General features: G+C 61.6%; 8 protein-coding genes across 8 annotated transcripts; 4 read left to right on the forward strand and 4 right to left on the reverse strand.

The window, feature by feature from the left end:
* Positions 1–209: 209 nt before the first annotated feature.
* VTJ83DRAFT_5067 (uncharacterized protein) lies at positions 210–2,040 on the forward strand (the record flags this gene model as incomplete). Its single annotated transcript, XM_071011626.1, has 2 exons — positions 210–1,090; positions 1,644–2,040. The coding sequence occupies 2 exons, from the start codon at positions 210–212 to the stop codon at positions 2,038–2,040; spliced, it is 1,278 nt and encodes a 425-aa protein (XP_070866517.1).
* Positions 2,041–5,479: 3,439 nt separating this feature from the next.
* Positions 5,480–6,614, reverse strand: VTJ83DRAFT_5068 (uncharacterized protein; the record flags this gene model as incomplete). The annotated part of the gene is made up of 4 exons (XM_071011627.1): positions 5,480–5,658; positions 5,742–5,976; positions 6,043–6,177; positions 6,333–6,614. The coding sequence occupies 4 exons, from the start codon at positions 6,612–6,614 to the stop codon at positions 5,480–5,482; spliced, it is 831 nt and encodes a 276-aa protein (XP_070866518.1).
* A 1,708-nt stretch (positions 6,615–8,322) lies between these two features.
* Positions 8,323–8,789, forward strand: VTJ83DRAFT_5069 (uncharacterized protein; the record flags this gene model as incomplete). Its single annotated transcript, XM_071011628.1, has 2 exons — positions 8,323–8,382; positions 8,439–8,789. 2 exons carry the CDS (start codon positions 8,323–8,325, stop codon positions 8,787–8,789), a joined length of 411 nt encoding a protein of 136 aa, XP_070866519.1.
* Positions 8,790–10,859: 2,070 nt separating this feature from the next.
* VTJ83DRAFT_5070 (uncharacterized protein) lies at positions 10,860–13,481 on the forward strand (the record flags this gene model as incomplete). The annotated part of the gene is made up of 3 exons (XM_071011630.1): positions 10,860–10,979; positions 11,048–12,537; positions 12,569–13,481. 3 exons carry the CDS (start codon positions 10,860–10,862, stop codon positions 13,479–13,481), a joined length of 2,523 nt encoding a protein of 840 aa, XP_070866520.1.
* Positions 13,482–13,926: 445 nt separating this feature from the next.
* On the reverse strand, positions 13,927–14,351 carry VTJ83DRAFT_5071 (uncharacterized protein; the record flags this gene model as incomplete). The annotated part of the gene is made up of 2 exons (XM_071011631.1): positions 13,927–14,098; positions 14,173–14,351. 2 exons carry the CDS (start codon positions 14,349–14,351, stop codon positions 13,927–13,929), a joined length of 351 nt encoding a protein of 116 aa, XP_070866521.1.
* A 1,112-nt stretch (positions 14,352–15,463) lies between these two features.
* VTJ83DRAFT_5072 (uncharacterized protein) lies at positions 15,464–18,586 on the reverse strand (the record flags this gene model as incomplete). Its single annotated transcript, XM_071011632.1, has 1 exon — positions 15,464–18,586. The coding sequence occupies one exon, from the start codon at positions 18,584–18,586 to the stop codon at positions 15,464–15,466; it is 3,123 nt and encodes a 1,040-aa protein (XP_070866522.1).
* Positions 18,587–20,002: 1,416 nt separating this feature from the next.
* Positions 20,003–21,934, forward strand: VTJ83DRAFT_5073 (uncharacterized protein; the record flags this gene model as incomplete). The annotated part of the gene is made up of 3 exons (XM_071011633.1): positions 20,003–21,121; positions 21,246–21,707; positions 21,839–21,934. The coding sequence occupies 3 exons, from the start codon at positions 20,003–20,005 to the stop codon at positions 21,932–21,934; spliced, it is 1,677 nt and encodes a 558-aa protein (XP_070866523.1).
* A 1,264-nt stretch (positions 21,935–23,198) lies between these two features.
* Positions 23,199–24,883, reverse strand: VTJ83DRAFT_5074 (uncharacterized protein; the record flags this gene model as incomplete). The annotated part of the gene is made up of 2 exons (XM_071011634.1): positions 23,199–24,400; positions 24,472–24,883. 2 exons carry the CDS (start codon positions 24,881–24,883, stop codon positions 23,199–23,201), a joined length of 1,614 nt encoding a protein of 537 aa, XP_070866524.1.
* Between the last annotated feature and the right edge of the window lie 117 nt (positions 24,884–25,000).

Here is a 25,000-nt window from a genome sequence, read left to right on the forward strand (position 1 = left end):
ACCTCGCCTCACCTCACCTCACCTCACCTCACCTCACCTCGTCTCACTTCACCTCACCTTCTCTCGCTTTGCGGGGCACATCCCCCCGTCACCAACACCTTCATTCGGCTTAACACCTCACCGACAAACCGCCTCCCCTTTCTCTTTTCTCTTGCTTCTTACCCGCCAACCGTCCCGTGGTTTCCAGCCCTCCCACCAAGCCACCCACCATGGCTTCGACCACCGTTGTCAAGTCATCCAAGTCCAAGGCTCACCACCCTCCTCCTCCTGCTCCTCCTCAGCCTTCCGCTCGTTCCTATCCCCCTTCCCACACGGACCCCCCGGCTTCCGGCACCGCCGCGCTGCCCTATCGGCCGCGGCCCGAAAACGCAGCACCGCAGCCCTCCTCCTCTTCTCGCTCGGATCCAGCCCCGAAAGCCGCCTCGGACTATCCTCCTCAGAACCCTGCTCTCACCCTGGCCTCTCCAAGGCCCATCTCCGAGGTTGGTGTCAACCACTACCCTGTCAACACGAACACGGGTCCTGGGACGGACAGGTTCCCGCCTCAGCAGCAACAACCACAGCAGCAGCAGCAGCAGCAGCAGCAGCAGCACCAGAACCACCATCAACACCCCTACCAGCCGTATTATTATCCGTATCCCTACCCGTATCCCTATCAGTACCAGCACCCGCCACCCGGCCCCCCGTCCGCTCCGGCACCGCTCACCACCGCCCTCATCCAAACCATCCCCGCACATGGCCCCCTCTCCGCCGCCCGCACCGCCGCCCAGGCCGCCGTCAAGGAGCTCCTCTCGCTGCGCAGGCAGCGCGCCATGCTGCTCGCCGTCCAGGCCCAGCCCAACGGCGTCGACCCTCTCGGCGTCGGGTCCGGGCACGGATCCGGCGGTGGCGCCAACGGCGCCGGCAAGGCGGGCTACGACCGCCACCACGAGCGGGCCAACCTCCATGCTCTGCGCGACGTGGAAGATCGCCTGAGAGCGCAGCACTACGCGGCGGTGCAGGGGTTGTGGCATCTGCAGGGCCGGGTTGCCGAGGTGGCGCGCCGGGCGGAGGGCAAGAGGTGGAGGAGGCTGGCCTTTGGCGGCATTATGTAAGTGTTATGATGCTCTTTTGTGTTTTCCCTGGTTTGGTTTCCCTGCTCTCCCTTTTCTCGGGAAAGATTCCCGGGGGTTGCATCGTTTCCCGCAGAGCAGCCTTGGGGCGAGGGGGTTCTGTTGACGTGACGACCTTTCCCTTTTTCCTCTCATGCATGTGGCGTTTTCTGGGGGGGCGAGGACACCAGACCTCCATGGCGCGCAGGCATCAGGTCATCGACACGGTGCTGGCAGCACCGCTATCGCTGCCCGCATGCATCACGCAGCGACGCTACTCCTAATACGCCAGAGGCGAACGTCGCAGAAGGCATCCAAATCGTGCCCCGCTCCGCTTCCGACCCATCATCCTCCTCCCCCCCTCCCCCCTCCTCTCCCCCAACCCCCAACCCCCAGACATCCACACACACACACACACACGCTGCTACGCAAAACCACCAACCAACCCAACATAGTCCCTCCCCCACCTACCTGTCTGCCTGCTTGCCTGCCTACTTGCCTACCACACCGCACCTGTCTGCCCGCCGGCTAACGAACCACCCCTTTTCGCAGCGCCTACATCATCCCCCTCGTCAAGAAGCTCTACGGCCGCCCCGTCCTCCACAAGCACGTCTCCACCGGCCCCGGCGCCGCCTCCTCCTTTTTCAGCGACGACTACGACGAGCCGCCCTCCAACAGCACCGAGCGCGCCTGGCGCCGCAGCAAGCGGCTGGTCGCGCGCATCCTCGAGGAGTACGGCCGCCCGGGGCTCGGCACCCTGGCCTTCTTCGTCTTCGCCGTGCTCTACGTCTTCACCAACGAGGTGTCGCTGCGCGCCGCGCGGTCGGTGGCCCGGCGCCTCGGCCGCCTGGCCGCCAAGCTCGACGAGGGCAGAGAGGAGGTGGGCGAGGCCGACATGAAGGCTCTGAGGGGGTGGAAGTGGCGGGTGGTGGGGTGGAGCGACGAGTGAGGCAGGGCATGATGAGCCAGGTGAGTGAGAGAGAGAGAACGTGCGTGTGTGCCTATGTCCCAGGTGAGCGAGAGAGCGAGAGAGCCAGAGAGAGAGAGAGACCGCGCCGAGTAGGGCTGGCCGGACGGTGCATGCGGACGGAGCATGCCTCCCGGGCGCGCGGCCGGGGGGGAGGGCGTTTAGGTCAGCCGTGGGGGGGAGAGGATGAGGGGCGGAGGTGGTGTTGTTTACGATTTTACGAGTCACGAGTCACGAGTTATGAGCTACGAAGGTCATCTCTTGGGCATGAGGTTGTAGTATGTAGAAACGTGTTTGGGCCAGCTTCAGTTTCCAGTCGGCAATGCCGTATGCCGGAACTGTTCTCGCAGTCGGGGATCACAACCACAGATGGTTGCTTCGTTGGGCCTGTTATGCATGGCCGGCAGGGAGACTGAACCATGGTAGAGGGCTGATGTTGCATCGTGAAATGGTCACCTTCATGGCGCACCGGACAACGTCGGTGTTACATGGGAAGGGGGTTAGGGGGGTGGGGGGGAGCAAACTCCAAAGTTCCAGATCTTTGTGGTATCAATTCAATCATTGTTGCTGCCAAGTCATTTCTTTTGAAGGAGCTCCTTGGGGCCCATAACTACCACCCTGTTATGGGCAGACGAATGAAACATGATCCCAGAACCCTCGGCTATATTACCCAACACCCCTCGGCGGCGCTTCCACCTCGACGCTCGAGAACCAACAGTGGCTTGGCCTCATTCTCCCCGGCTCCCCAACCCTTCCCTCCTTCTTTTCTGGAGGAGCCATGTTGTTCCTACATAGCATAGTAGACACGACCAGGACCGTAGCATCCGTGTTCCCTCCACATCCGAGGTTTCGTAGCCGCATGCGATCCGGATCGTGCGGTCGGCGTATCCCCTGGGTTGTCTCCTCCGGCACCGTCAAGAACGATGCGACGGCATCCCTCATCGTCAACCATGGGCACGTTCTTGGATCCCTTTTTTTTTTTTTTTTTTTTTTTTTTTTTTTTTTTTTTTTGCTCCCACCGACGCCAGCATCAGCAACCCCTTCAGCGTCTCAACCCCTCGGTCACTGCCTCCTGCCGGTTCCTGAAGCGGTGGTGGCAAGATGTGGATGGCCTTGTCGTGAGGGAAACGCGAACAGGGCGACTGTGGCTGCGTCGGGACGGGCCATGGAGCGGGCAACTACGCGAAAGGGGGCGTCGGCTCGCTCAGCTCAAGTTGACGAAAGGTGAGAACTGGAGCGGGGGGGAAGCCCGTGGCTGATCCGACAGCACCGATACGAGACGATGCGGCCGTCCTGAGCCTGGATGCTACTGACTTGTATTATTCACCTAGAAGCACCATTCTTATGCGCGGCAACTCTCTCTCTCTCTCTCTCTCTCTCTCTCTCTCTCTCAGCTGTACCAAACCCCTATCCGTGGCACTCCAACCCCACGGCCTGAGAATGAGCAATGCGCAAGGTCCCCCTCCATGCTCTCCCCGCTGGTCCGCAAAAGTGCTTCACCCTCCAGGCTCGAACCCTCAGCTGCGTCCGTCACGGTCGTATCCCCCCACATTAACGGCTTCATGGTCAAATCTGGATCCTCTGTTCCCTCCGGAGGGTGGCACGCGGCCGAGATGGCCGCGCTGCAGCTCCCTGCGACGGGCATATTGCTCTTGAGCGGCCAGCATGCCGCCGCCAGGCGAACGACGACCATGGCGATGCCGAGGGCGATGACGGAGATGACGCCCGCGGGGGACCAGCCGCAGGTGGCCCGATCGTTCGTAAAGGCTCGGGTGATAGGCTTCGAGGGGTCGTCCCAAGACAGGCCGTAGCTGTAACCCTCGACGTACACCACAAAGATGCTCTGCGAAACCAACCAGTGCAGAACGATCGAGGTGGCCAGGAGCGGGATCGAATAGCGAAACGGGAGCTGCAGGAAGTAAGAGCGCCTCTGGTCGCCCCGAGGTAACGTGCCCAGCACACGCAGCCCCCGTCTTCTTCTTGCGAACCTATCCCACTCGGTGGCCAGTGAAAGCGATGTTGTAAGGGCGTTGTAGGTGAAGTAGATGGCGGAGGATGCCACCTGCGGGATGTTGGCGAGGACGACACTCTTCAGAAGCGACGCCCCATGGTCTTCTGCTAAGCTTTTTCAGGGTCTGCGCCGCAGAAGGCTTTCCGCCGCCATCCCGCCCAGGTGGCAATGCTCGGCTACCGCAAACAGGCTGCTTTGAGAAGTCCCTCTGTCTGGCATGGCATGTCGTGACGCCAGGCTCAACCTCAACCATCGCTCAGTGCCTACGCGCCTACATCGTGGACGCTCCCACGCAGGATCTCGATCCCAACAAAGCCTTAGACGCACACAGACGAGTTCAAATTGCGTCTTTAGGCGCCTATGGTCAGGTACAGAGCGGCCTGCTGCCAGCCCCCTACCGCCAGCTAGTCCTCGCCCTTTACCACCGAACCACACGAGGCAGCCCTACCTCGTAGCGTCACTCCTACCTTGACAGAACTTACCAACGGCAACCAACTAGACAATGGGAGGCCTTGGTCTGCCCTGACAGTACCCATTGCCTGTGGCCATCTTCCCCTCATCAACAACACGAGTCCGAGGCCCGGTGTCCAGAGCTGGCTGCGTAAAATTGGTGTTGCACCACACCTGCGCAAACACATGCTTGTCGTCCCCGTCCTGTGCCACAAGAGACCTCTTGGGGTAGATTGCAGCCCCGCGGCGCCTGTATAGCCACGTTACATGTTGCCAGCCTCGTCTCGCATTCCCAAACATTGCCACCCCCAACACCGGTCATAGATCTGTCAACACCAAATCACGGCCCACGACGGCGCTCACGGGACCGTGGCGAAAAGTCGCTCGGAGTTGGCTTGATACCGCAACGCAACGCTCGGCTCAGGGAACCTCATGCATCCTTGATATTACCTAGCACCTATGGAGGTTGAAAATGACATCACACGCATGCGCTGCGCGCCTGTAACGTCAAGACAACCCGCGGGCTCGCATGCCCTCGCCCTTTGCTTCATGCACGAAGAATTCGATCAGTTCATTACCACCCTCCCTGACGCCAACAAGACCCCCCCCCTTTAAAATGCTGGGTATCTCTGACCCCAAGTCTAAGCTCCGCGGTCGCCCGCGTTCCCTTGATTCCCAACCCCATACGGACATACATACCCTGCGCAACTCGGACAACACTCGTCGTGGCGTTGCATTATCATAACCTCATGGCCGGCCGGCCGAGAGAGAGAGAGAGAGAGAGAGAGAGAGAGAGAGCGTAAATTCCCTCCGCACACCCGCATCACCACCCCACCCACCCCGTTTTGAGCCGTTTTCCTTGTCGTTTCCCCCTTACCTCTTGTAGGCCGACAGGTACCTGATTAACCCAACGGCTTTCTCGGATTTCTCCGGCTTCCCTCGCTTCTCGCCCACGGCTAGTCACGCTCTCTTCTTGGACTTGCCCGACTGGCTGCTGCCGGTGCTGTAAGCGATGGACGGGGCCGGCGAGCTGTAGTGGACCTGGTGGGGGGCCCGCTGGCTCTGCTGGACCTCCTGATCCAGCAGGATCAGCGCCTCGACGGTCCTGGTCCAGGCCTTGAAGCTGTTGAAGATGACGGCTGTTCGTTTGGTGCGGTGATTAGCTCGTGTTTCTGAAAAGCCGGGGAGGCAAGGAAAAGGCAAACACAACAAAAAAACATACTCGCAGGGATGACGATCCAGAAGCCGTTCATCAGGATGTAGTAGCCGTAAAAGTAGTAGGGCTCCGGGCGCGAGTACGCCTTGCCGTAGATGGTCTCGTCAAAGACGGCCGTGGCAAAGTAGAGCACGGTGCCGTAGAGCTGGCCCGACGAGACGAGGATGGTCAGCGGGTGGCGCAGCGGGTGGTCGGTCGTGACGAAGTAGGCGATGAGGAAGGAGAGAGGGCCCCAGAAGATCTGGTCGCTGGTTAGCATCCACGGGGTGCTCGGCCACCTATCATGGACAGAGAATCCTGGACTTACCGCCGTGAAAGCTTCGATGCAGAGCACGGGGGCGCTCTTGGTGAGGTACCGCGAATCGGAGAGCGAGTATTCCTTCCACAGCTGGCCAAAGATGTCCTGCAGGCTGCCCATGGCGCGGAAGTTGTAGGCAAAGTACTGTCGTTGCAGACGCACACGCATGTCAGCTCGGCTCGGGCAATGGACACTCGCTTCCCCCCCCCTCTCTCTCTCTTCAACGCTGTGTTGAGTCCCCTCTATTTCCCCCAACGCCAGAAACCACCGGAAACAAAATGAAAGGCAAGTCAACTCACCCCCTCAAAGAAGGTATGGATAAACCCGCACAGCACAAACCACATGACGGTGCCCAGGTCGGCGTAGCTCAGCCGGATCCCGCGCCTGGCCGCCAACCGGGGGACGCCGAGGGAGGTGGCGCCCAAGATGGCGGTGCACCCGGTCGCGAAGATGGCCAGCAGCGTCGGCGTGCTGAGGGTGTTGGGCGTGTAGCCGCCGCCGATGGTCGCGGTGGTGGGGTAGTAAGGGTGCGCAGGGGAGGCGGACCCTGCCGAAGACGAGGCTGCGCTGAAGGGCCACATTTTTTTATTTATTTATTTGCGATGAGGTTTTCTGTCTCCTCTTTGATTTCCCGGCGATGGTAGAAGAGGGGAGGGCAGGGGGGAAGGGGAGTTGCCCGTGGTTGAGTGAGGGTTTGCAGTCCGATGCGATGAGGGGTTGGAGTTGTGAGGTGAGAGTTTCTTTGAAAGTGGTGGACTGGGCGTGGCTGAAGTGGCGGTGTGTGAAGGGTGACCGTGAGGCTTGAGAGGATGGGGACTAGCTATTATTTGTTGATGAGGTTGGTGATGTTGACAGATTCCCAAGGGACAAGGGAGGGGGGGAGGCGGGGGGGTAACCGTGCCAGATCTCCAGGTGTTCGCCAGAGCAGAGAGGCTCAGGGAGCAATCACAACGACAACGACAACGACGGCACACCAAAAAAAAAAAAAAAAAAAAAAAAATAGGGGTGGGGAGAGAAGAAACAAGGCGAGGCAAAGACGCGAGACGCGCGACCGGGCGCCTCCAGAATTAAAAGAACGCGACGGCGACGGCAACGGCGCGAATTAGCGCGAGTCGAAGCGGGCGTGGCATTGTTCAGGGTTCCCCAAGAGGTTGCACCGTGTTCCCCTGGGCCAATTTCCACCTCCAAGCGTTGGCCCGAGCCGGGACAAGACCGGGGGGAGGAGGGAGACTGAGGAGCCAGGGGTTGAGGATTCTCCACCACCGCCAACCACCGCCAACCCTGAGGCTTGATGTTTCATGCGAACCCTGGTCTTTTCCAAGGACATTTTTGTCGTGCTTGTTCTGTCGTTGCATCTGCATCATTTGCATCGGCAGTTTGCAAGGAGCCCTGTCGACGCAGGACAGGCAGAGCCTCGTTGCGAGACGGGGTTGTTCCTGGGACGGGGCCGTGTAAGTCGCAGACGGAGGCTGTTTTTGGAAACCTGGGTGTGGGGTTGGTCCAAGGTCAAGGAAACACCAGGCTCTTCTCCGGGGGCCAAAGGCATGCTAGGATGGAGGTGATGCAGCATGCTCGACTCTGGAGAGCAGACTGGTCCCTACATGCTTGTGTGTATAGTACACGTTCCTATGGATAATAGTCGTTGCCTACCTTCGCTTGCTGGGCAATCCACCCAACCCTTGTCCGTTCCCTGGCCTTCGAGAAGCGTATGAATGCATGGAACACCGGAGAGTGCCGTCTTCAGGCCCGATGTTCTTTGAAGCAGCAGACAACAACAGCCCTTTTCGAAACTCGATTTTGGATCTTCCCATGAAAAAGCACCCAGGATATCGTTCGGGGTCCTGTGCCTCCAGCACTTCCATGACAACGCTAGAATGACATGTGAGGTCCCACCAAGGTTCAACGTTCAGCCCGTCTGTGCCGCAGGCTTTGCTACGATCTTCGCCCCCACCACCGCCCGGATCCCGGGGGCCGGGGCCTAGTGCTGACGTTCCTTGCAACGTCGGCCATCCTATCGCCCTGCCCATAGGCCAGCAACAGAGCATCAAGTGGACCGCAACGGTGACAAGCCACAGGCAGCCAACCGGCGCCGCGATCGTTGCAGGGGTGGCTGCTGACGACTCCGGCTCCGTGCCTGCCATGACCATGATTCATAGATATATATATATATATATATATAAACATGGCGATGGCTCTCGACACTTGTTGATCGCATTCCACAAGCGCCGCTTCTCACCCGATCCCCAACCCAGCCCGGTCCTCTCAGCGTTTTTGCGAACCACCACCATCATGGCCTCCCTCCTCCCCTCCTCCCTCCAAGAAGGCTATCTCCCCTTCTTCATGCTCTACGTCCGTCCTCACCCGCACCTCCTCCCTCCCGCAGCTCGCTCTAACCACGCCCGCAGACCTGCATCGCCGGGATAGGCCACACGGCATGGTGCTACCTCCACCCTCCCGCTTCCGCCCTGCGCATGTTCAGCGGGCCCCAGGCGCCCCCCGCCACCGCCCTGGCCGCGCACATCTACGCCGTCAAGAACATCTACACGTTCGCCATGCGGCTGTACGCCGTGTACCACCTCGGCAACCGGCCCGTGTACGACCTGGCCATGCTGAGCTACGCGGGGGTGATTTGGCTGTACCTGACCGAGTACGCCGTGTGGAAGACGGCGCAGGGCAAGGACGCGGCGGTCGCGCTGACAACGTCGGGGATCGGGCTGGCGTGGATGGCGCTGCAGAGGGGGTGGTACCTTCGTTAGTGTTGGGGGGGGGGGGGTGTGAATTCAGGGGGAGGAAGAAAGATTCGCCTCAAGTTCATGGTTGCCATGCAACGAATGACCGCCTCTCAAGATCTTGGCTTTGTTGAGTTGCTGAATTTCAGGGCCAGGGGATGCCATGGGCACAACAATCCAACAGGGACATCAGGAGACCGGGGAACCGTCCCAAGGGTCAAGCTGCGGTCGGGTATACGTACGGTATTTGCCGCTAGGAATAGCCCGAATCCCTAAGACGCCAAAGAGGTGATCCCTCGTTTGTTTCTATTCCATGTGCGACTCTAGAAGCACCGAAACCCGAACTTCTTGTTCCCTTGCCGATTTCCGCTCCGTATGCAGCATCCGTGATATGGCAACGGAGCCCCCGAATCCCTTCCGTAGGCGGCTGTGCTCTTCTCGCAGGCTAGTCTCGTGGACGACCACAAGGGGGGTTCCTGGGACAGCCATCCCGGCACTTGCCAGAGACGTCCCGGTAAAAGGTGTTCTCGAAACAGATCGGGCAAGATCCATTCCGGGGGCAGGTGGTGAAGTTGTGGATGTAGGTGCTGCTGATGCAGCCGCACTCGTACTTTTTGTACGTGTAGCGGCACATTGTGATGGTTGATGGGTGAGTCGAGGATGGTTGGGGACGGCGGGCTGGGTTGTGCGCGTGGAAGGTTTGTAGAGGGTCGAAGAGAACGCGGGAGATGACGACGATGAGGAGTGATGGTGGTGGTGGGTGGGATGGTGGTTGTGGTGGTGGTGATGATGATGAGGATCTTTCTGAAGATGGAATCTAATAGAGGAAGGTTGATTTCTTCGAGAAGAAAAGGGACATAGAATCAATATGGCTATTCGTTATTGACAGGCCGTTCCGTCTTGCTATTGTGTGTTTTATCTCGAGCCCAAGAAAGAACCCCGGCAGTCAATGGCAGGAGACTGATTCGATCGTGTCGGATAGTCGGCTTTTGAATTCAGACATGGCGCAGGCCATTGTTCTCCCTATGAATCCATTGTTCACCAGCTAATAGCCATGACGAGGGCGATAGATAGTATCATCCTGCGACCTGACCTAATGTCAACAAGCACAGAATTCAGACAGGCGTCGCATGGTTCATCAGGGCTGTTCAACAATCTTGGAAGACGTCGTTCTCAGGGGCCAAGTGGAAGGGAGCGTTCTCTAGGAATCTCCATGCTCACTGTAGACGTTGACTGCTTATGGCACCTGCCGGCCCAAGCAATCGTCAGCTGCTATACTATAGCCATACAAAGCAACGCCGAAAGCAAATGGCAGACGAGCAGCACGGGGATGGCTCTTCAACCCCCCCCCCCCCCCTTGTTCGGCCTCGGAACGGCTGAAGACAACCCTGCCGCCATGCCGCCATGCCGTCATGCAGCCAGCACCCGCCAAGAGGCATCCAACGACTCCACGTCACGAAACATGAGACAGGTCTTTGAGTCACTCACTGCCTGGCAGGCGCCCAGAGCGACAAAGTCAGGCTGTGCTGTGTATAGCAGCCTCTGGGAATTGCCGACGGTATGAACCCCTGAAGGTGAAAAGCCACGCATAGCCCGGCTGCTGGTCCATTGCTCGGAGGTGGAAGGTGGATGCGCACGGTCTACGTCAGTACGTACAATTAACTACTGTGTACACAGTAACTGCTCTGTGCACAGTACATGCTAGTAGACAAGATTGCTCAAGTGTGCATTCCCTTGGAGTGGGTCCTGTGGCTGTGCTAGGAAGCGTTAGCACATATGTACGCTGATCTTGGGTAGCAAGGGTAGTCGGGTTGACTGCTCTGGCTCAGGTCGATAGGTACTTAAAGGGCCGCCAGCATGTCTTGATCTTAAGCGTTCATCCGACCCTCGTCCTCGTTTCGAGCATCTCACCTTTGTTTCTTTTTGTTTTCTTCTGGGGTGGTTGATCCCCAGTCATCAGAAGCGCCAAGTAACTACGTATCACTAACCACCACCCACGATCACCGCCACCACCGCCACCACCACCACGGCAGCCATCATCATCATCATCATCATCGCAGCCGGCCCCACTTGTACCCAAACGGGCAGGCCTCCAACATGGACACGGACGGGCCGTATAAGCAGGAGTTCCATATTCGGAACCTCCCTACTCGCTGTGTCACGCTCTTCCCGACCCGAGCCCAAATTGTCCGCGACATCAAAAATGTCACTCTCAAGGTATGTTGTTGACTTGCAGACCTCCCCTGTAACTATATGGCTTGTGCTAACAAACTTCAAAAACAAAGCCCGGCCCCAACGAAATCACGGTCGTCGGCGTGACCCCGACCGCCGACGAGCACTCCATCAAGGTGGAGGGCACCGGCTCGGCCGTCATCACCGACATGACGGTCGAGCTGCTGCCGAACCGGGAGATTTTTGAAGAGATCTATCCGGATTCCGACTCGGAAAAGGAGGAGTCATCGGAGTCGTCGTCGTCGGACGAGGAGGATGCCAAATCCAAGTCCAAGGAGGCCCTCGAGATCGAGGCCAAGCTCGAGGAGCTCCGCGAGAAGCTCGTCACGCTGGGCGACGAGCAGAAGCGGGCCCAGGAGATCATCGCCAGCGCCGAGAGCCGCCTCGAGATCCTCGACTGCCACGGCCGCTCCCTGGACCGCAAGGACAAGGTCGACATCGAGGCCAGCATCGAGACGTACCGCCAGGAGCGCGAGAAGACCTTCAAGGACCACATGGACGGCGTCGCTCAGGAGCGCGCCATCGCCAAGGAGCTGCTGAAGCTGCACAACCAAGAAAGCCGCCTCCTGAAGCTCAAGGCCAAGGAGGACGCCAAGGTGCAGCGGGCCAAGGCCAAGGTGCGGCGGGCCAAGGAGAAGCTGCGCGAGAAGCAGAGGCGCCGCGACGACGAGAAGAAGAAAGAGAAGGACCGCATCCGCAAGGAGCGCGAGCAGTTCTGGCCTCGCTCCGTCTACACGGTGCGCATCAGCCTCGACGCCGCCCCTCAGCTCACCCCGACCTCGTCGCGCCGCAGCTCCGTCGCCAGCGCCGCCGACGTCAAGGTCGTGTCCGCCAAGGAGGCTGCCGACGACACTCACGAGGCCGCCGCCATCACCTGCGACCTGACGCTCACGTACCTCACGACGTCGGCCTACTGGACCCCCAGCTACGACCTCTCCCTCTCGACGCTCTCCAACACGGCCAGCCTTAGCTTCGACGCCCGCATGTACAACATGACGTCCGAGACGTGGACCAGCAGCAAGGTCATCCTGAGCACGTCGCAAGCCAGCTTCTCGGGCCTGCAGGACGACGTGCCCACCCTGGTTCCCTGGCGCCTGCGCTTCGGCGGCAAGCTGTACGGCAACTGGGACGCCCTCGACATCGCCTACAGCAACGAGGAGAACTACCACAAGCTGCAGTGGAACGCCGCTCAGAACGCCCAGGTGCAGAAGCCCCGCGCGGCTCTGTTCGGCAAGGGATCCGCGCCCCAGCTGTCCAGCCTGAAGCCCAGAAACAAGCTGGACATGCCGCCGGGCCAGGAATCCGGGCAGCAGTCGGCCAAACTCGCCTTCGGCGGCCCCCAGCCGCAGAGGTACCAGCCTGCTTTCGGCGTCTCTCGACACAGCACCAGCGCCAGCACCAGCAACAACAACAACGACAACAGCCTTGGCAGCTTGTACTGCTCTCCCCCGGGCGCCGCCGTCATCAGCAACGTCGCCCCCACCCTCTTCGCCGCCAGCGGCAGCGTCGCGCCCCCGACCCTTGGCGTCCCGGCCCCCCCGGCGTCCCGGCCCCGGCGCCCCGGCCCTCGTCAGCGCCGAGCGTTCCCGCGCCCTGCCGCCCGGCCTGCCGAGCGACGCCGGCCTCGAGGACGAAGGCGGCGGCGGCGACGAGGACGCCGACGGCCAGACCATGCTCGACGAGGGACCGCCCGAGGTCGGCTTCCAGGACTCGTCCTTTGAGGAGACGGGCCTCACCGCCACCTACGACCTGCCGCACCTCAAGACCCTCCGGCCCTCGGCGACGCCGTCCAAGCAGCGCGTCGCCCGCGCCGGCTTCAGCGGCGTCACCTTTGTCCGCACCGTCGTGGCCAAGTACAAGCCGGCGGCGTACCTGCGGGCGCGGCTGCGCAACGCGAGCAAGCTCACCATCCTCAAGGGCCCCGTCGGGCTCACCCTCGACGGCACCTTTCTGGGGCGGTCGACGCTGCCGCGCTGCTCCGCCGGCGACACCTTCTCGGTCGCCCTCGGCGTCGACCCGGCGGTGCGCGTCGCGTACCCCAAGCCCGACGTCTCGCGCGCCACCACGGGCGTCTTCTCCAAGGGCGAGCACTCGCTCTACACGCGCTCCGTCACCCTCGTCAACACGCGCGCCGGCGCCGCCGGCCGCCCCGTGTCGGTCACCGTCGTCGACCAGATCCCCGTCTCGGAGGAGGAGAAGCTGCGCGTCGGCCTGGTCCAGCCGGCGGGGCTCGTCGAGGGCGGGAAGCCCGTCGCCACGGGCCTGGCGGTCAAGGACGAGACGGCCTCCTCCTCTTCCACCACCTCCTCCTCCTCCGCCGCCGCCGCCGCCACCGCCGCGGCGGAATGGGGCAAGGCCTGGGCGTCGCTGCGCAAGGCGGGTGAGGTGCAGTGGGACGTTACGCTCAACGCGGGCAAGAGCGTCAAGCTGGTGCTGCAGTACGAGGTGGCGTTCCCGGCGGGCGAGAGGGTGGTGCAGGTCCAGTAAGACGGGGAGGGGAAACGGACCGCCATGGGCACGGAGCATAGCAGTAATCATGACTAGCTAGCTCGTTTCGCGACGAGAATGAAAAAAACCGCTTCTGTCGTGTTGTGATATTATGTTCTTCCGTATGTCTGAAGTGATGCCATGTCGTCTTGAGCCTTACAAGCTGCTCCATCCAAGCTGCCCCGCCACCTTGATGTTTTCTTTGCCAAAACGCATGTACAAGCATGAACAAGGTCAAAAGCACCTTGCCGTGGGTTCGCTCTCGGCGAAGGACTCTTCAAGGGTCGTGGCTTGAGCCCGTCAGCCATCGAAGCGAACGAGGGATCCTTCAGGGCGAGCACATCTTCATGCTTCTCGGGGGAAAGAGGCCAGCGATGCGCATGATGCAACGCGAAACGACGAGAGTTCCTTCACGTCCATGTCTAGGTATTTCCGCAACCACCCCTCACTGGTAGCCATACGAGTTCCCATCCTTGGTGAGGTCATACGGCGGCCCCAGCGGCTGCAACATGCGTATCTCGCGCGGCTTGGCGAACATGGGCTCCGTCTTTGCAAAGTTCTCCCGGTAGTACTCCTTCTTGACCTGGACCGTCATCAGCCACTCGGGGGTGGCGTTCCTGGGTCCGGACGGATCATTAGTTCCTGTCGGCGAGGGGCCGCCCCCGTCTCCTCCGCGGGAGAAGCCACGTACCAATGCTCGACGATGGCCAGGGTCCCGGGGCTTTGGGGGTCCTTGTAGACGTGGAAAGATCGGCATTCGGGCTCGGCAACGACTTGCTTCACGAGGGGCTCAAAGAGCTCCATGAACTCGTCCAGCTTCTCGGGGAGGATGTGGAGGGTAAGGAAGAGCGTGATTCCTGGCGATGCCATGATGGGACTGTGAGCGAGGACCGTGTAGATGCGATCAAGCCTTGTGCGCAAGGGCGCTTGATTTCAACACAAGGCAAACGACTAGAGGTCAGGCACGCGGCGTATTTATAATCATGGCATGTGGTTGACTTGACCCCCTCCGCCCGGGAGGGAGGGGCTCGGGTTGGGATATCAAGCCGATCCCGACTCGCCCCGCCCCCCCCCCCCCCGGCGCGCTTCTTGGGACGTCGAGATCACCGGGATGGGTTCGAGGAAACTCGGCGGTCCATGGTTTTGAGGGCGCAGAATCAATGACGTCCAAGTTGGGAAGTTGATTCGTCTGACGGAGATGCTGACAAATAACGGACATGGCAATAAATCATCCGGGCCATCTCCAAGCCGCCCAACCAACCACGGGGGCGAAACCTTGTGGTGACGGCCTCGTGTGTCTTTAAACGCCCAGCGGGAACGGTAATTCGCTCCGAGAGAATACGAGCCTCCTGCCCGCTGGTGCTCGCCTCGCTCGCCTTGGCGAGAATGCAGCCCTATGCAACGGTTATTACCGGTCGCAAGCACACCGCAGCCTCATCACCAAAGAAAGGAAACGTGGGGAGGGCCCTGTGTGTATATGTCGGGTTCGCAACGTCCAACGGTAGCGATGTGGTCACCAAGAAGCTACCGGCCAAGCCCGATGAATTTCTAGTTACTCTGCGCTTCTTGTCCGAGATCTACTCCGCCCTTCGCATGCAACGCTGGTTCCTTGTCCGAATCCTTCGACAAGCCAATGACCCCTCTTGTAAGGCGATAATTATTAGAGATCCATCCTTCTGTTCGGTGTCTTGTTAGCCGACATGTCTCGCGCCTCTGGGATCCTCTCCTCCGCCGCGGCAATCGTGCTTACATGTCAGCAGGCGGGCAGGTATACATCCCATTCTCGGCTCTTGCAATGTCCTCTCTCTCTCTCTCTCTCTCTCTCTCTCTCACCCGAGCCACTCGTCCCTCCTGCAGATATTCTGGCCCATAACTCCGAAAAAAGAAAAAGCCTCCAACAAGGCCGGGCCAACTGCCACCGAGGCGATAACCTCGAGGGGCGCCCCACGTCCGTTGTCCGTTTGCGACCTTGGAGAGCCGATTTAGTTCTTGCCGAGCCAGTTCCTGTGGGCCATCTGGCGCTCCTTGAAGGAGAAAGCCCCCGGGCGGTAGCGGCCGCTCGTCCTGGGAACGACGACGGTGCCCTCCGCAGACGCGGGCTTTCGCTGCTCCTCGCCAGCGGCCTGGCCATTCGCAACGACCGCCTTTCCCTTTGTGCTTCCGCCAGCGCCCCGGCCCTCGTGCAGAGCGCCGATGGCATCGAGCTCCTCCTGGCCTGCCGGCGCGTCCACGATCTTGTTCCCCGAGCCCGAGCCCGAGCCCGAGCCCGAGCCCGAGCCCGAGATCGTCGTGCCCGTCTCCTCCTCCTCCTCCTCCTCCTTCGCCTCCGTCTTCGTAGCAGCCGCGAGCTTCGTCTTCTTCAGCCTCTCCCTCTCCTTCTCGTCCGCCTCCCTGGTGCGCTGGATGTGCAGCCACGAAAGGAACAGCGCGTGCCCGAACCGCCAGTTGGGCTGGTACGCCTCCAGCCAGGGCCTCAGGGTCGGGTCGCGCTTCATCCACTCGTCGAGGTGTTCGAGGTCGTAGTAGAACCGGGCGAGCTCCGCGCCCGACATCTCGTAGCCGCGCGCGGCTTCGGGGTTGACGGGGGGAGCAGCTGGCACGGGGTCGTCGCCGCTGTTGACGTCGGGGTCCGAGTCGGTGGGGTGGTCCGGGTGGAGGGCGGAGTCGTCGTCGGAGTCGGCGGCGGGCTCGCGGGCGTCGGTCTTCTTGGCGGGAGATGCGTGCCGCGCGGGCTTCGTGGTCTTGCGTTTCCAGGCGCGAAAGGTCGTGGCTGCGTCGTCGGTGGTGTCGACGGGCTCGTCATTGTGGAGGATGGGGACGCTGATGGGGCCGTCGGTGTCGGTCGGATGGTCGGGATGCAGGTCGTGGTTGTCGTCGTCCGACGAGGCGGAGGGCTCGCGGACGTTGCCGTTGGTGGCCTGGGTGTTGACCGGCTGCGCGTCGGCAAGCTGCGGAGCCAGAGACACAGGCTTCCGGACGTTGGAGGTCACAACTTTGACCAGGCCGGTCCCAGGGGTTGCAGCAGCGCTGCCGTTCGTTGTGGCGCTCTTGCGGGGTGTCGTCGTCGGGTCGGGGTCCTTCCGGGTCGGCATGTCGGCGCGGCCGGGCTTGGAAGCGTCTTTGACGGCCTTTTCAAAGGTCTCAACGAGGGTCTCGGGCTTCCAGTTCTTCCAGGCCGGAAACGTGGCGCTGGCATCGGCCTTCACGCTGTGTTCAGCGAACCTCTTCTTCGAGCCTGAGGCCTGGACACCGGCACCAGCCTGGTTGCCAGCGGGAGCGTTCTCCCCGCTCACCGCGAAACCGCCGTCCCCCTCGGTGATTGTCAGCTTGTATCTGTGCTTCTCCGAGTCTGGCGCGAATCGGTTGTCCCGGCAGGGCGAAGCCAGCTGCGTGACCGCTCGAGCGTCCGCCTTCATGATCGGGAGAGGCTTCTGCTTGTTCTTCCCTTTTCCCTTCGTCTGCATCATTTCCTGAGCGCGCTTCTCATCCCCCTTCTCCAAGATCCACTTTGGCGAGAGCACCTTGAACCAGCGCCCGTCGTTGCAGCACTTGAACACCAGGCCCTCGCCGTCCAGCTCCTCGGCGCGGCGGATCAGCCCCTCGTGGCTGCTCGCGATGTCGCGGACGGGGCGATATCCACGCACCTCGACGTGGCGCAAGCCGTGGCGCGCGGCAAACTCCTCGACGAGCTTGGGATGGCGGCGCTGGGTCCCGATCGGGACGCCGCCGCGCAGGTGCGGCTTGCGGCCGCCGCCGGCGTCGTCGTCGATGGCGAAGACGTAGAGCTGGTGGCGGTGCATGCCGTAGGGGTTGCCCTGCACCAGGGGACCCACGAGCTCGGCGTGCACGGCGATGGCCGCGGTGCCGTCGCTGCGAGCAAGGCACTCGGCGGTCAGCGCTTTGTCGAAGCGCTCCGCGATGACCGTCTCCCAGGCGATGGTGTGCAGGGGCACGTGGGGGTTGGGCAGCTGGTGCGGAAGCAGGTCGTTGTTGCGCGTGCAGACGCCGAGGCGACCGCTCTGGCGGTCGGCGTACATGAGAAAGGTGCCTGCGTTGGAGCCGTCGCGAGGAGGAAGCTCGGGAAGGGTGTCGTGCAGCGGGCTGGAGCGCGGGACAAAGTAGACCGTGATGGAGGCGCCATCCATTTTGACCGACTCCTGGTAGACGTGGCGCTTGTACTTGGCCTTGGTGAAGAGGTTGGGGCAGTTTTGCGCACGTTCCATATTGGTTTTGATGATCCACGAAGGAGGCGGCGGGTTGGGGCCCGGGGGCGAGGTCCTGGGCTGAGGCTCAGGGGTCGTCATGGCGGGACTCGGCCTGGCCCTGGCCTCGGAAATGCCCAAGGGCGTGCTCTGCTCCGCCTTGGAGACAATGGGAGGGGGAAAAAGCTGCTCTTTCGCAGCGCTGGACGCCTCGCTGGCCGTGTCGCTGGCCTCGTCGTCGGCGTCTTGCTCATCGTTGATGTCAAACTTCACAACCCCCAAGTCTGCAGCAAGGTCCCGCTTCTGGATACGCGTTGCAAACTCGTCTTCGGTCTCCTTGGTGATGTTTTGAAAGTGCTGGTGGCGGACCTTGTCGTCAATCGCTGAAATCCTGGGCAGCGGAATGACAAAGCCCTGCGAGATGACATGGCTGCCGTTCTTGTCGGCCCAGGCTTTCGTGCCCACGCGATAGCCCTCCTTTCCGTGGAAGGTGATGCGCGGACCGGCCAAGCTGAAGAGGTCGTCGAACGCCGAGCTTGCCGGTAGAAACGCGTCGGGTTCAAAAAACAAGACGTAGCGGCCCTCGGCGATGTTGATGTCGAATCTGACGACAACGGTCCATCCGTCGAGGGTGACGAGAACGTGGTCATCGTCGACGTCAGCCACGCTAGCGATGCGACGAACCGTAACCAGCTTGCGGTCGTGGCCGCGGCAGACCGGCATCGCCGGAGTGCTCATGGGACGAGGAGAGTTCCGGTCCGTCGAAGTGGCAGTCGTGGTGTGACGAAGGGTCGAGCGTGAGGGCATTGTGAAGTCGCTGTCGCGGAGTTCCTCCTCGAGCCAACGACGACGGCTCTCAAGATAGGCGTTCGGGAAGACGGGATTGCCGCGTCCCGGCGCCATGAGGGAAGCGATGTTGGGTGGCAGGAAGTGGTCTCAAATGCGCAGCGTCCCGGTGGATTCGGGGAAAGAAAACAGAAACGAGAGTGCACTTTTCTTTCACCTTTTCGTAGGGAAAGGCTTTTCTCCCGGAACGCTGCGCAGGGCCGAGGACCGTCCGTCCAGGGACCAACGGGGAGCAACGATCCCAAGGGAGCCTACGGGGGTGCGCCTCGGGGAAACCGAGGGACAAAGAAATTCCAACCGGCGTGGGTCAACAAGGATGTAAGGCTTGGGTTCGCAGCTTGGATCAGAGGGGGAGGAATGAGGAAGAGCCGCGAAAAAGGAACAAGAAGGCTGTGAGGATGGAAGAGGAGGAAGACCCCTGGCAGCCCCGAGGAACCGAGAACTCCGTGAGGCCGAGGGAAGACTGGGCGGATACCGTTTGCTGTTGTTGTTGTTCTAAGATGTTGCCTGGAAGACAGAATAGAATGGTCTCATGATATGGAGGTATACCACCGGCCTTGCGAGACGGGGGACTTGTTGGCTTGGGGCTTGGGAGAATGAAGGGTCGATACTCCAGGGGGGGGGGGGGGGGCGCTCAGAGCAACCCAAAACCCCTGAATCCATGGAGGAAGCTCATCATTCTGAGCAGCCGTACCATCTAGAAGCACAGATTCTGTCGATGGCTTCTTCTTCATCCCATGGTAGGACGGACCCCTGAATGGCGTGGTGGTGTTGTCCATACGCCACCCTCGCCATGTCGCATGCTGCTGAGTCTCTGCCCAACAGCCTCGGGTCTTTCACGCACAGAGAGTTGAAAAGTCATGGACAATCGGTCAACCGGAAACCTTGGAAGCAAGTGTATATTGCGTAATAGTAGGTATGTTTTCTGTGCTTTGCTGCTCGTGAGGGTTGGATGGTGGTTGGTGGGCGCTATGGAGGAAGTTGACCAAATCGCGGGAGTTGCCGTGACGTGATGGAGCCCTGCACAGTCTGTCTTGTGCTGCGCACTGTGCGGACTTACTGTGTTAGTCCTGGCGTCGGACCCACTTTGAGATGCGTCGCGTTTTTGCCTGCAGCAGCGACCGCGCAAGGGAGGAAAGAACGATTGCCCGCGACCATATATCCAGAGAAAGCACGAAGCGATCACTTCCTGCCATATCAACCACCGTCCGCTTCTTCCTCTTTTTTTCCTTTTTGGGTTCTCGTCGTTGCTCGGGGAAATTGGCACGCTTAAACAAAACAAAACAAAACAAAGCAATCCGAGCCCAGCGACGAGCTGCAGCCAAAAAAAGAAGACGCACCATAGAACCAACCCAACCACAAGCCCGTCCAACCACCTACCACCTACCAGGTTACGGCGCATCGCCGCCGGCCATGCAATAACCCCACGTCGCAAACACCCGTCCTTTCGTTTGTCCCCGAGTCAATTGCACCATGGCGCTGCGCTCCGAGTCGCAGCAGGCCATCTTGTCGTCGTATGCCCCGAGGCTACGCACCTACAACAACGCCCTCCTCCAGCCCATCCTCCCCGGCGCCGCGCCGTCCAACCCCCTCGCCCGCGTCACCAAGCGGGGCACCACCATCATCAACTACGCCGAGGATGGCTACGATGATCTCGACGACGACGACGACGACGGTCGCCGCCGACCCGCCGGCCTTCGCAGCTTGCGCCGCGACGACAGCGCCGCCAAGCTGGATCCCACCGACAAGGTCGGCAAGGACACGTCGGAGCCCGTCGCCGTCCAGGGCATCTACCGCGACTGGATGGGCAAGGTCCGCCCCAACCGCACCGACGCCCAGAACTACGTCCAGGCCTGCCTACCGCTCACCCTGATCCCCATCCGCATCGACCTCGACATCCCCGGCTTCACGCCCGCCCCGCCGCTGCCCCTCATGGGCCCCGTCGACCCCAACCATCCCTTCTACAAGCCCCAGGAGCCGACGGTGCCCTACCGCCTACGCGACACCTTCCTCTGGAACCTGCACGAGAGCCTCATCACGACCGATCAGTTCGCCACCCAGCTCGTGCAGGACCTCGACCTGCCCAACCGCGCCGCCACCATCGCCGAGATCAGCAAGCAAATACGCACCCAGCTCGAAGAGTACGCCGGCGTCGCCCTCCACCCGCTCTTCCACGCCCGCTCCGCCCGTCCCCGTCCGCGTTCCCCGAGCGCCCGCCGGCCCGACACCCCCACCGTGTCCTCGGCCGCCGTCCCAACCTCCCAAGGCGAGGTCACGGCCGCCGCCACCCCGATCCCCGCCGAACCTGCCGACGGCGCCGGCGCCGGCGCCGGCGACGACGACAACGCCGACTACTTCAGCCCCGACGACACGTACCGCTGCATAATCCAGCTCAACATCACCCTCTCCACCCAGGTCTACACGGACAAGTTTGAGTGGTCGCTCCTCCACCCGCCGGGAACCGCCGAGATCTTTGCCAAGCAGACGTGCGCCGACCTCGGCCTGCACGGCGAGTGGATCCCGGCCATCACGCACGCCATCTACGAGGCGGTGCTCAAGCTCAAGAAGGAGGCGTGCGAGTCGGGCGGGCTGGTGGCCGGGTGGGCGCCGGCGCGGTCGGGCTCGCCGGCGCGGGGTCGTGGGCGACGGCATCGGCGGCGTCGTCCGCTCGGGCGGCGGCGACGCGTTCCCCAACGACGCGGCGCACACGGGCGAGGCGGCCGCCGGGTGGCGCTACGACCCGGAGCACCTGGCCGACGAGTGGGAGCCCAAGCTCGAAACGCTCAGCAAGGAGGAGATTGAGAAGCGCGAGGGCGACCGCGAGCGCCAGATCCGCCGCCTGCGCCGCGAGACGGCCCGGTTCAGCAGCAACGCGGGCATGGCGGGCGGCGTGCCCATCGGTTTCGCCTTCTCCGGGCTGATCGAGCAGGAGGAGGAGCGCATGGGCCGCGGCGAGAGGAACAGGAGGAAGAAGAGGTTCGGCAGGAGCCTGTCGCCCGCGGGGAGGTCGGCGACGCCCGGCGGGAGGGGAACTCCGGCGGCCGGCGGTGGTGGAGGCGAAGGGTACGGCGGCGGCGGGACGCTGACGGACCAGGAGAGGATGACGTGGAGGTGCTCGCATTGTCGCGTGTGGGGGACGAGCGTGTGGGCGGTGAGGGACGGGCCAGCGGGGCCAAGGGTACGTTTTTTTTTTTCTTTCTCTGTTCCCGGTTGATCTCTCAATTTCTCCACTGTTTTCTTTCCCCTTTGGCATCGCCCGGTTGGGTGGCCGCCTGGAAACGTAGCGGCTAACCATGTCTTCGTCCACAGTCCCTCTGCAACAACTGCGGGTTCATCTACGAACGCGACCGGAAGCTGCCCCGTTGGACGCGCAACCTGCACGGCAACGATCCCAGGCCGTTCTAGGAGAGCGGCGGCGGCGGCGGCGGCGGCGGCGGCGGTGGTGGCGGCGGGGGCGTACCCCGGCTGTCAAGGAAACTGACGCGCGAGAGTTTGGGCTGGAGCGCGGAACCTGGTCCGGCCCAAGCAGTCGACGCGAGGTCTCCGCAGCGCAGGCAGAGGTAAGGTATCACCACTGGGGAGAAGAGCGGGCGGGAATCGTGGAGTTTTGGGTTTGTTTTGGGGGAGATTGCGGAATGGGAGTTTCCTCTTTGTACCAAGGGGGGAAGAGTAGAGGTGTCCTTGGACCTCGTAAGACTTTGTACGAACGGTATGGATGGATGGATGGATGGATGGACGGACGGATGGGTGGGTGGATGAATGGTTCAGAGATATCCGTGGTTTCACCGTGACGGAAAAGTAGGGGATGGATAGCATAGGGGCCAGGGCGTGAGACCTAGTGGGATACTATTATATAGCACTTTGTAAGTCGAGGCCTGAGCTGCCCCTAGGGGTACGGGCATATCTCTCTTCCCGCCCAAGCTAGCGGCTGGGCATACCCGTCATCCATGCTGCATTCCACTCCTCGTGTTGTTGCCATGCGGATGGATGATGCCACCAAATCCGTTGGATGACAACATAGATATCGGTGGTTATGTTTGTCCAACCTCTGAGCATTGGCGGTTCATTGTCGACGTATCGTGTGATTGCCAGGCAAATCCAACCAGGTCTTTCTTGTACGCTAGTCGGTCGTGTACTATACGGATGACCCTGACAATCCCCTCGGGTCCCAACAAGGTTGCTGCCGGTCAGGCTTTGTTTGTGACAAGGGGCTCCCCGATCCTGGTGACTTCATTGTCCCCAAGTCCAAACCGTAGAGCTACGATGTCCAAGCTTGAGGACTCGACACGTTTTGATGATCTTGCGAGGATTCCAACAAGCATCAATCTGTCATCACAGCATCCAAGCTTCATTCTCCTCGCTTGCACAGTCACAAAATCACGGGAACCAAGACAAGGGGGGACGGACCAAAAAAAAGAAGACCATGAGGTGAAAAGATCACTGCATAAAATGTATATACTTCGAATAAAACCACTACTATCCCGTCTTCATCGGCGTCCCCTCCCCCCTTGGGGGGCTCGTTCTGCCCATGCCTCCGAGAACAATTTATGTACAGAAGAATGCGTCAGACCAAAACCCATTAACCATGCACCGTCTTTCTTTTGCGTCCCGTCGTCATGGTCGTCAAAAGCTGCCCGACCGGACCCCCCGCGCGGCCCGCGTCATGGGCTTAGAGGCACTGGCTGTACCAGTCGTTGAGCTTGGTGCAAGTGTAGGGAGACTCGCACTGGGTGGGGCCGGTGAAGCCGTTGCCGCCGCACTGCTGCCAGCGGCCGGCGACGGGGCCCTGGGTCGGGACGACGACGGTCGAGGTCGAGGTGGTGGTGGGCGGGCGGGCGGTGGTGGTGGTGGCCGGCGGGGGCACGACGGTGGTGCCGGGGTTGCCGGGGTTGCTGCCGCCGTTGCCGGGGGTGCTGGGGAGGCCGGCGACGGTCGAGCCGATGGGGCCGAAGCGGATGTTGGAGAAGATGACGTTGCTGTTGGGGGCCTCGGCCTCGACCTCGGCGGGGACGCCCGAGGTGGTGGGGCAGGCACCGCGCTCGGCACCCGGGCGGCCGGCGGCGTCGACCGGGTAGGTCGAGTCGAGCCAGAGCATGTTGGAGGCGTGGTCGTCCCAGATGGACATGACGAGGACCATGTCCTCGGCGAGGGCCTTGCCCATCTGCTTCATGCCGCCCTTGGCGTTGAAGTCGTCAACGTCGCCGAAGACGGTCTTCTGGACGTCGCACCAGTCCTGGGTGATGGAGTTGCCGGGGTTGCCGGCGATGGTGGACTCGGAGTTGGGGATGATCTTGCCGTCCTGGACGTAGAAGCGCTTGATCTCGGAGAGATCGCCGGCGGCGTCGGTGTAGAACTGGGTGACGACGGTGAGCTTCTTCGAGGTGTCGACGGTCATGCCGTTGCCGTAGAAGGTCCGGTTGCCCTGGCGGTAGGGGTTGAAGTCGCAGCCATCGGGGTCGCAGACGCCGGCGTAGCGGTCGTTGCTGTAGGTGCCGCCGCACGAGTCGCCCTCGCAGCGGCTCTGGCCGATGATGGTGCAAGGGTGCGGGGTGTAGGCGGTGGCCATGTTGTTGGCCTCCCAGATGTCCATCTCGGAGCAGCAAGTGCCGTAGCGGCCGGCGCCGGCGTTGGGGTCGTTGGTCGAGCCGCTCCAGCCCTCAACGTTGGCCTCGCCGTTGATGAACTTGATGTCGCGCGGGCACTGGGCGTCGCAGTAGCCCGTGCCGTACTTGGCACCGGCCTTGTTGCCCGGGAAGCGCGACAGGCCACCGTCGAGGTCCATCGAGACGAAGTACAGGGCGCCGTTCAGGCCGCAGCCGATGTTGGAGACATCGACGTCGAAGGTGAACTCGTTGCCGAGGAGCTTGAAGCCTGCGTGGGAGAAGGGCGGGTTAGCCGGGGCCGTCTCGCGGCGCACGGAGGCGGTCAGGAATAGCACGTACCCTGGTACTTGTTCTCGCCGTCCATGAGGTAGGTACGGGAGCCGACGTTGGTTGAGTGCTGGCCCTTGGTGACGAACTTGAGGTTCAGCGAGTCGCCGGACGTGGTGATGCCATAGGTGCTCGAGTACTCAGCGCCGTCGACGCAGCAGTTCTGGGCGCAGCTCTTGCCATCCGTGCAGATGGAGGTATCCCACTTGTTGCCCGTGTAGCAGTTGGTCGAGCCCGAGACCTGGTGGGTCCAGCGCCAGTTGGAGTCGAGGGTGATGGAGGCCTGGACGGGCGTGCAGTTGCCGTTGCCAGTGCACCTCTGCCAGGTCAGGGAGGGGTGCCTCTCGGTGGTGAGAGAGCAAGCCTGCTGAGCGGCGGCGCCGGCCACGAGGGCGGCGAGAGCGGCGAACTTGGAGGCGTACATGGTGATGATGCGAGAGTGCGACTGGGAAGGAATGGCCCGACAACTGCTTGCGTGATTGTCGATGGGGGTGGTGAGATCAAAGCTGGGAGTTGAGGCATCGGGGAGCTCGAGTTATAT

The sequence above is a fragment of the Remersonia thermophila genome, chromosome 4, assembly GCF_042764415.1.
Source record: "Remersonia thermophila strain ATCC 22073 chromosome 4, whole genome shotgun sequence".
NCBI lineage: Eukaryota > Fungi > Ascomycota > Sordariomycetes > Sordariales > Chaetomiaceae > Remersonia > Remersonia thermophila.